At 35.6% G+C, this 9,451-nt stretch overlaps 1 protein-coding gene across 3 annotated transcripts; it reads right to left on the bottom strand.

The window, feature by feature from the left end:
- Window positions 1-403: 403 nt before the first annotated feature.
- LOC132627956 (protein DA1-like) lies at window positions 404-8,935 on the bottom strand. 3 transcript variants are annotated; one of them, XM_060343599.1, is made up of 12 exons: window positions 8,762-8,932; window positions 8,192-8,343; window positions 6,058-6,142; window positions 5,609-5,801; window positions 4,975-5,095; window positions 4,689-4,772; window positions 2,905-3,024; window positions 2,610-2,822; window positions 2,443-2,505; window positions 2,237-2,355; window positions 1,893-1,951; window positions 404-946 (listed from the first exon to the last, which is right to left on the bottom strand). In XM_060343599.1, the coding sequence occupies exons 1-12, from the start codon at window positions 8,766-8,768 to the stop codon at window positions 636-638; spliced, it is 1,527 nt and encodes a 508-aa protein (XP_060199582.1). In that variant the 5' UTR covers window positions 8,769-8,932; the 3' UTR covers window positions 404-635. The 3 variants fall into 3 exon arrangements, with proteins under 3 accessions (XP_060199582.1, XP_060199583.1, XP_060199584.1); XM_060343600.1 differs by having other exon boundaries at window positions 5,609-5,798; window positions 8,762-8,930; XM_060343601.1 differs by lacking the exon at window positions 4,689-4,772 and having other exon boundaries at window positions 8,762-8,935.
- Between the last annotated feature and the right edge of the window lie 516 nt (window positions 8,936-9,451).

The raw sequence follows: 9,451 nt of genomic DNA, 5'->3' as shown, positions 1-9,451 counted from the left end.
ACATAGATGGTGGAGCTGCAGCTGACTTTTGTGTGCTATTGCTCGTAGGCTTCTGTTGATCCTGTTTAGTGTCTTTAATCAAGAAAAGAAAGACAAAGGAGCTCATTCACATGATCACATCCTAGTTTTTCTGTACAACACCTGTATCAGTGGGCAGACCTAAGGGCCGCAAGGGAGTTCATCCATTTCGTCATAAAATTACATGTCTATACAGTAGATGTTGAATTCCTCAGCTTCTTTCACGTATGTAACTTTTTCATATTTTGGATCCCCTTAATGAAAATTCTGACTCTGGCTGACACTATCCCCTTTTCAATGTAGTCTTCTTAATTAGAGTTTGTCTGATTGTTGCATGTTCTAGTGCTACTGTCAATGTAATATATAAAAGCATTCTGCCGAAGTAGATATTCAAACTAAAAGACTTCATTAATTTTCTAAAAGAATGGATTTTTGTTGTGTCTATTCCTTGTTCGTTGTGTCAAGATCACTCTACAGAGGTAGGAAAAATATATCTTTCCTCCACTTCTAAGGTATTATGATATGGCATGGTCCAAGGCACTAAATATGAATGGACCAAAGCTTCTTTCTTGACAAATGAATGTGAGTCTGTTTTCTAACCTTTAGGCTCAAATGTTTCAATAAGGAAAGGTCCCTGTCATCCGAATATGATCCAACGTCCTTTCTAGTCCATATTTAAGCACTGCTTGATTACCAGCTCTGAATCCATTTCCATAAATTGGCGAAGTGTCTGATTCAATTTGATGTTTGAAAAAATCCCCGAGTTTTCTCTCGAACGGAGATCTAATCCCCTGCTTTGATGATGGCACGCCAGATGAGGTTGAAGCGCCATTGCTGCTTGCTATGGATGTAATTTGGGTTTCTAACCACATATGTGCTAGTACCTGGCAAATACCTTCTTCGACATCTTGGCTAAGTGTTCGATACCCTGTTATAGATAGAGGACATATCGACCACATCAGAAACTCCAAGAAATCAGCATATAATGGCCACTGCAGGCAATAATCGTAATCAATAAATTGCACACAATACACTTTGTTTACTGCATCTCTCCCTTTTTAGTACTTTTTTGTTTTCTTGGAAGTGGAAAGAAATTTACGGGAGTGCAAATAAGCAAAACTGATTTTAGTGAGTTATTGCAGATAATTCATGATATATACACCACTGAAAATTTTATGATATAATTGCTAGACAATATATGGTTGAATAATGGAGATTAGGAGAAATTTAATATATGGAGCTTACAAGTTTCTTTTGGGGATTCAAATGGGTAGGTTGGGCTAAACATGGGTGTGTCAAAGCATGGTGAGTCACAACAAATGGGTCATGACCTGATCCGCTGAAAGTTTACTTGAGTCAAGATGGATCAGGTAAATTATTAATCCAAAAACCATCTAGCATTTGTTTGTTCCATATTCTATAAATTGTTAAATCACCAATCGGGAAAAAGTTCTTTTCTAATAGGAGAGTGTGAAAATGTAAAGAGAAATATACTTGGACAAATCGAACTACAAAATTTTTCTTCTATTTTTTAAAACTGTATGGTCAAGTTGGGCACGGCCTAATCTCCCAAACTTTTGACCCATCAGTGCAAATTTAGTCCGCCTACCCAAGTGGTTCGCATGTATTACAACTTTTTGCGCTGAATTTGACATCCCTAGATTCTTCTGCTTTGATTTAGGATAGACAAGAAAGAAAGAGGGATGGGAGAAATAAAAGTGGTTCCACAATAGAATCTTGTGTTATGTATGCAATACTGATATTTACCGCTACTTTTGGCAAAGCAGACATTTTATCGGCGCACACCAAAAAGAAAAAGATGGCACCCAAATAAGGAAGGAAGGAAAAAAAGAGTAGAAGAAATGAGAGAGCACCTCTTAGTCGAAGCCATGCATGCATCATCTCATGTGCAAGGATTGATCCAGTCAGCAACCTGCATAGATTCATGTCATATTCGAAACCAAGATATCAATCTAATCCACATAGAGTAACATAAAATCTATTCAAATTTTTCGACAACCCTAGTAAGCGACATCCTATTTTTGTTTTGCTTAATGCCTACTTGCAATGCATCATCAACATTTTAAAAAATTATCAATGTTTTAGTTCTCTTGAGATATATTGAACGGACACAGGTGATTCTGACTAACCAAACAGGTTTGTTAAAACGGTAGCACTCCGGTCCACAACTTTGCAGAGCAAAGTAACAAAATAGTACCTAGGTAGACCATATAAGATAAGAATTGCAGTCACTTCACAGCGTCGTGTCAATTTATAAGGTTCCGTTCTCATGTCCATGACCCGATTTCCAGCTCCTATTCTTGGCCGCCTCAGTATCTGGCAATTTTAGTGGTAAGTAAGAGACTGCCGTTTAACATTTTAATAAAAGATATTTAAGTTTTCAGTTTCCAAAAACATCCTTACGGTGCTGATAGTTTGTTCCTCAGAGAGGCAAAGTCCCCTTGTCTCAGGCATGTGGTGATACCCCTGGCAATAAGGGATGAAAACCAAACATAAGCATATATTATTCACTAAGAAACATTATGAATATTGAGAAATACAAGTATGAAAAGAAAGGGATAAACAGTTACATGTCTCTCTCCATCCATAGCCTCATTTAGTGCTTGTCGCTCAACCAGAAGCAAAGGAACTTTCTGTTCCACTTTCATATTCAGCCCTTCATAGAATTCTTGTATATCATAATAAAGGGGCTGACATTGACTCGTATCCATTATGGCTGAGTCCAAGCACTCAAGACAAAGCTTTCGACCATCATCAAGGGCAATATATCTTGTATCCCGTGGCTGCAGTCAAACCAAATTTGCTCCTTTTAATAAAGGTTAAGTACAAGAATTTTAAAAACTTGTTCTGTTTCATCCACCTCACCTCCATTCGCTCGCAGCTACAGCAACGGGGTGTTCCATCATGCTCATGAAAAGGACAATACTTCTGGGACCAAAATGGATGTGCTCTGTATTCAATAAGCCCAGCTGCATTTGTTGGAATCTGGACAGACAAGAAAATGAATCTCAGATAAATGATATTATCAGCAGCTAGAGGGATTCTTAACCAACAAGAGATAGCCTATAATAAGAACTCAAAGCAGATTTTTTTTTTGGATCGGTAAAGAGTGAATAACTCAAAGCAGAAAACTTCAGAAAATGACAAATATGGTCCCTTATATTTGAGGGTAGGTTCAAAATAGTCCCTTAAGTACGCACTTAGTAGTTTTGGTCCTTTAAGTTTGTCAAAAGTTAACACTTTTAGTCTCCATCAAATATTTACCGAACACCCAGGTCAAAAGTACCTATTCTGTTACCATTATCACAAAAAAAAAAAAAAAAAAAAAAAAAAAAACCGAACACTATCTTTTAGTTATGACAGAAATTATGGAGAAAAAAAAACAACTAGCGGGAACTCCTATTTAGAGGTACAATTTTTGTAGTTTCTGCTATTTTTAAATTACTTTGAGAGTCTAGTGCAACTTTTTGAGGTGTAATTTCTGCTATTTTGTATATCTTTTTATCGTCTAGTCACTAGTGTATTTTTTTGTGTTGCATATTTTAGGATTTGATGGGACTCTCTTGGTGTTTATAGTTCAATCTTTTTTCCCACTGTTTCCTCAAACAAAACAGACAGAGTTCCGTAAATATTTGACGGAGACTAAAAGTGAACTTTGGCAAACTTAAAGGACCAAAACTGTTAAGTGCATACTTAAATGACTATATTGAACCTTAAGTAAAATGATTCTCATGTTACTAGATTAACCTCAACGATCTGTACTCATGAAATGTTGAGACACCTACCACACACTTTATTAGTTTGTTTATTACACTAGGAAGACCAAAGATTAAACTATACAGCCCAACAACAACAACAACTCAAAAAAATGACTATATTGAACCTTAAGTAAAATGATTCTCATGTTACTAGATTAACCTCAACGATCTGTACTCATGAAATGTTGAGACACCTACCACACACTTTATTAGTTTGTTTATTACACTAGGAAGACCAAAGATTAAACTATACAGCCCAACAACAACAACAACATACCCAGTGAAATCCCACAGTGTGGGGTCTGGGGAGGGTAAAATGTACGCAGACCTTACCCCCATCTCAGAAGATAGAGATTAAACTATACAGCCCATGACATTCAAACCAGAAAAGACAAAACCGCCCATGATTCTAGACTAATAAAGATAGAACTTCCGGAAAATGGTAGACTAGAAACTTAGGATCTAAATCGAGATCTTTCTTTTCTACAATTATGTTAACACAGACTAAACTCTGTACCACCTCGTTAACATGAACCAAGCATTAAGGAAACAATATAAATGAGCAGAAATCTGTGTTTAATGCCACAGCAGCTAATAACAATCAGTAATTTAAAACTTTTCCTTAAATAGAAGACAAGTTTGTGAATTTCTTCTGTCAATGACTTCTAAAAGAAAATGAGGTACAAGTGCCAAGGGCCTCTATCCTTTTAAGGAAGGCATGTGATGGAGAACTACATGTTTTTCTAGCGTTTGGTAGTCTTTCTATGACGAGGAAAAATTTTAAAAAAATGTAAGAGGACTTCTGCAGAAGATTTAATAAAACAATCATTAAGAAAATGTAAGAGGACTTCTGCATAAGATTTAAGAGAAACAATCATTTTTCGTACTTACAAAGTGTTTGCAGACATCACATTTGGGGTGATAATGCTCCTTGTAGCATGTTTTGTGATAGGGATAGTTCCCGGACATTGAGAACTGCATACTTAGTACATCGAAAAGTTAAAACAGATTTTATGAATATACTTGTCATATAAATTGTTTGGTTGCCTACATATCCAAATCAACATGTGCTTTGACTTGGCGCCATTATCATGAACAATTTTGGAAAAGCAAAAAAAGTAATACACCAAAATAACAAGACTAAACAAGAAAAAATAAAAATTATGCAGTATTGCACCTCATAATCAGATATTGGTTGGTTACAGGCATGACATCTAAAACACTCTGGATGCCATACTGCTCCCATGCAACTCAAAAATCGTCCATGACCAATTTCAGTGCTACAACCTGCACATACCCTACCACAGAAAATAATACATGTATTAGGTCTAAAAATGAAATTATAGCTTCCTTCTCTTGCCTCTCACCACGCCATCCACAACTAAATAAAGCAAAAGACATAACTAAAGGGTTCGCCCTTTTCAAAACAAAGGGTCAAAATCAAAACGGTTTGTTCCTTGCATATAATACAGATATCTCATGATACGAATTTCTACATAATGACACCTATAACTAAATTTATAAAGTGAAAAGAAGAGGAGAGAAAAGAAATCATGTTCATCAAGAAGGAAACGAGTAAATATCTAGGTTTTATCTTTATGGTAATTAACAAGTAGCAACCACAATGTTAGCTAACTAAATCACACGCTTTCAAAGATGGTCCATTTTATTTTTGGATTTTCCACCTAAATATCAGCTGACTTCAAAGGAAATTTAAGGAAAATAAAAAGACTAATAAAACAATGCAATAATGGATTTGACGGAGCCCAATGAACTGAGTATACAAAAACATCAACGAAGATTTTGAATACCTAAAGCTTGCAGAATATGGGAAAGGTATTGGATGATAGAAGTTTCCATTTCCATTTACATGTGCATTTCCATATCCATTCCCGCTTCCATGATCATTTCTGCTTACATGCTGAGGTGGAGATTCGACATTTAAGCTCTCCTGCAGAGCTCTGGCTAGTTGTTCATCTTCTTTCAGTTGTGATTCGCTATCTGCTAAACATCAACGAAAAGGTACAATTAGAAAATCAAGCACATATTTTTTGGTCAAGGAAATAAACAAGCACGGCTAGTTCTCAAAGATTGTCCATGAAATGCTTTGTCGACTCTAAGAAGCTGAACTGATATAAAGAAGTTAGATTCCTCATAGAATGAGAAATATTTCTGTAGAACAAAAGAAATGTAAACTTTCAGTTTTCATTTATTTAAGAAGCAACTTTTGAGGAAGCTTTAAGAAGCAACTAATACTTACCAATCACAACTTTCCCTTTCTGGTCCTCCTCTAAGAGAGATATTGCAATAGCTCGGTCTATTTCTTCAATCTCTGACCAAGTGTCCTAGAGCACACAACAAGTTCAAACAAAGTATAAAACATCAACACGATATGCTTATCAAAAATAGAAAAATACACACACAGTATGAATATGACATGTTCGAATGATTTTTTAAAGCTCGGGGTGGATGTTGATCCTTTAATGGCAATGGTAAAGTAACATACCTTACCAAGATAACAACCAAATTAAGCATAAAATAAAGTATCAAGGATTTGCATATAAAAAGTCGGCACTACATTTTTAGTGACTTAATAGTTAAAAAATTCAGTGAACAAATATTTCGACGAAAAATCTAGCATACCTACATAGCGGATTATCATGGATTCATGGTTAAGCAGGTCTAAATTTTAACACATCGTAAACCATGCACATCAATTCAATTTATCCTGAAAATTCAGAATATATTGTAAATTTTGTTTTTGAGATTGATATCAATATGGACTTCTAGTTGGAAACAAATTTATTAATGAGAGAACAGGACAGTGCAAGATACAAGCAGGGATGGACAAAGATGTCCAAGTTACAAAGGTCAAAATTAAATAAAGCTCCAAATGAGTATGCAACCGCAAGCAAATTAGAGAAATCAATCTCAACACATCTGTACCATCACTAAATCATAGAAGACACGAAGAGCAGTCACTAATTTGGATGAGCCAAAATGACTACCAGATGGCATTGGATTCATATTGTCAATCGAAAGCTTAGCATCTAACTCTAAGAACTTATACTTCATTATGCTATAGTCAAGTTCTCTTTTTATGATGGTGGTGTCCGGGCGAGCTTGTGTGCACCTCAACTAATTCCACCATACCGCATAACTCTGCCACCAAATCTTAGGCAGATGGGAAGAAAATCACCTAGCATTTTTTGTCCCCAGAACCAGAGACCTCATGGTTCTCCTCCACTTCATTAACCACTAAGTCACACCCTTGGTTGCTAGGCTATAGTCAAGATTTACCAGCCGGATTCCAAGCACCAATAGAATGTGCGCTAATATCCTATGTTAGTAATTGAACAATTCCCAGCACTCAGCTATACCCCAAAACTCACATCATAACAAAAATTGAACAGTTGTAGTGAAATTTCGCACTATTAGCCTTACCAGAGTCCTCAAGTCTTTGCACCAGTCGTATTACAAATACCCAATTCATATATATATATATATATATATATATATATATATATATATACCAATCGCCAATATAAGACAAAGAATCTCTTGCAAATTTCTAACAGCTTCATTATAAGCATACTATTTCAAAGCATTCTTCACATTGCCTATGGAAGTTAAGACTGCAAGGCCTGTTAGCACTTTAGACAATTTCATCCTAGACTTCAGAAAGGACTTCTAGTATTCAAGTATTTGGACTTGTAACTTTAGAATCAAGCAAATCCTAATGCCTTTCGCCATGAACAGCACCAGCAGCATGCCTTCTACTTGACATCCACACTACCTACCAGTAAAAGGGCAGCCCGGTGCACTAAGTTCCCGCTATGCTCGGGTCCGGGGAAGGGCCGGACCACAAGGGTCTTTTGTACGCAGCCTTACCCTGCATTACCAATTATGCTGATAATTATAAGACCCTGCACTTGCTAAGTTTTGGTAATCCGAATTCCCAGATATTCTGAGCGATATCAGAAATCAAGTAAGCAACTCAAAGGCATGTCGGGTATCTTAGGAGCTTGCTTAGGAAACTTCTTGTTGTAAGACCCTGCACTTGCTAAGTTTTGGTAATGCGAAGTCCTAAATATTCTGAGCAATATCAGAAATCAAGTAAGCAATTCAAAGGCATGTTGGGTATCTTAGGAGCTTGCTTAGTAAATTTCTTGTCATCCTCTTAGTTCTGTTCTCCACCTTAATGACAGAAAATAGGATTGATCAAATTCTATTGAGTTTGACTCATAGCGATCATTTATCATAGAATGACTCTGGTTATCAAATGATTGAACAGCGGGAGCAACTTACTTACCATACTTAGTTGACATTCATAAAAAGCATCTAATGAATCTGGATGATTAGCTCGTTGGACATTAGTTCAATGCCAAACTTACCTCTGCTGTAGATGGGTCATCTTCCTCAGTAGGCCCTTCACACCTCCAGTCATATTGGCCTTCCGAAACTTTATGGTTAGAACCTTTGAAAATTTTGCTCAGCCAGCCCATTAGGTGAAATGCTATTGGTTCATTGTCCGTGATGCTTTTACCTGCAGGAAAACATGAATACAGTGCCAATGAAATATTTATACAAAATAACTTGTCGACACTAATTATCCAGCCCGAGATTTGAGCTGTCAGACGTGACAAACAATACGCATCATTGTGTTTAGCCAGAATTCATGCTATATGCTTAAGATCTTTTAGCACATAGGGTTCCCAATTGACTAAAATGGATTATCTAATAAAAAGTATGACAAAATCAATGTATCAAGGATGCTTAAGAATAAATTAGAGCTTGCCAATATGAACACAAAATTGGGGAACTACACATATGCTTCAAATTTCTCATATAAACCAACCAACACCTTTGGTTTTTCAATGACATTGATGATCATGAATTTACTTGAACATGTAAGTAAACTGAAAAACAACAGATCACATAAGAAAGAGATAAAAATCACCTACCACCCATAGCAACAAAAAAAAAGAGCTTAAAACTCAAGCATTCAAAAGGGGTTATCCCAAATTTGCAGGAAATACAAGAAAATTGTGTTATTCATAAGAACAAAGTATTTCTAACCAAACAGCTACAGAAAAAGATAAGATTCTTCCAGCTCAACATGTCCATCACTAACAACACAATTAGCATAACAATCAGATTAAACAAATAAAAAAGATAATAAATGACTCACCTTAAACACAAAAGAACCAAGAATCTGCAACAATTAGCAAAAAGAAAAAGACCCCAGATCAAAAAAAGAAACAATTAATCCAAAAGCAACATCACAACAGCAAAAAGATTGTTCCTTTTATTGCCCCTTTTGATTTCTTTTTTCAATCTTAAAAGAATCTTTTACTTTTTCTTCACAAGTCAGAATCCCCCATTCAAACATTTATATTGAAGCAATTAATAATATTCAAACTCTATTTACTCACGAAATCAAGCTTCGTGAGTAATAATGATATATTGAATTGAAAAAAGTAAAATTATTTACAGTGCCAATGTATACGCTATTGAAGAGACGTTGAAAAAAAAAAAACAAAAAAAAAAAATGATGCCTAAATGGACTTTTGGTCAACGTGATATTTAGTTGAACTTTAGATAGCATTTTGTAATTTATTAAAATGCTTTATTAGAATATTTATTTGTTACAT

Source organism: Lycium barbarum, chromosome 2 (assembly GCF_019175385.1).
Source record: "Lycium barbarum isolate Lr01 chromosome 2, ASM1917538v2, whole genome shotgun sequence".
Lineage (NCBI taxonomy): Eukaryota > Viridiplantae > Streptophyta > Magnoliopsida > Solanales > Solanaceae > Lycium > Lycium barbarum.
Note: the sequence above shows the minus strand (reverse complement) of the source record. Positions and strands in the feature narration are given on the sequence as shown.

Bases quoted from the DNA above. Each gene is read 5' to 3' on its own strand.
- LOC132627956 (XM_060343599.1), bottom strand. The intron at 3,025-4,688 runs GTAAGTACGAAA...TTGTCTGTCCAG, and splicing joins GTGATGTCTGCAAACACTTT to ATTCCAACAAATGCAGCTGG. The intron at 947-1,892 runs GTGCTCTCTCAT...TATCTATAACAG, and splicing joins TGCATGGCTTCGACTAAGAG to GGTATCGAACACTTAGCCAA.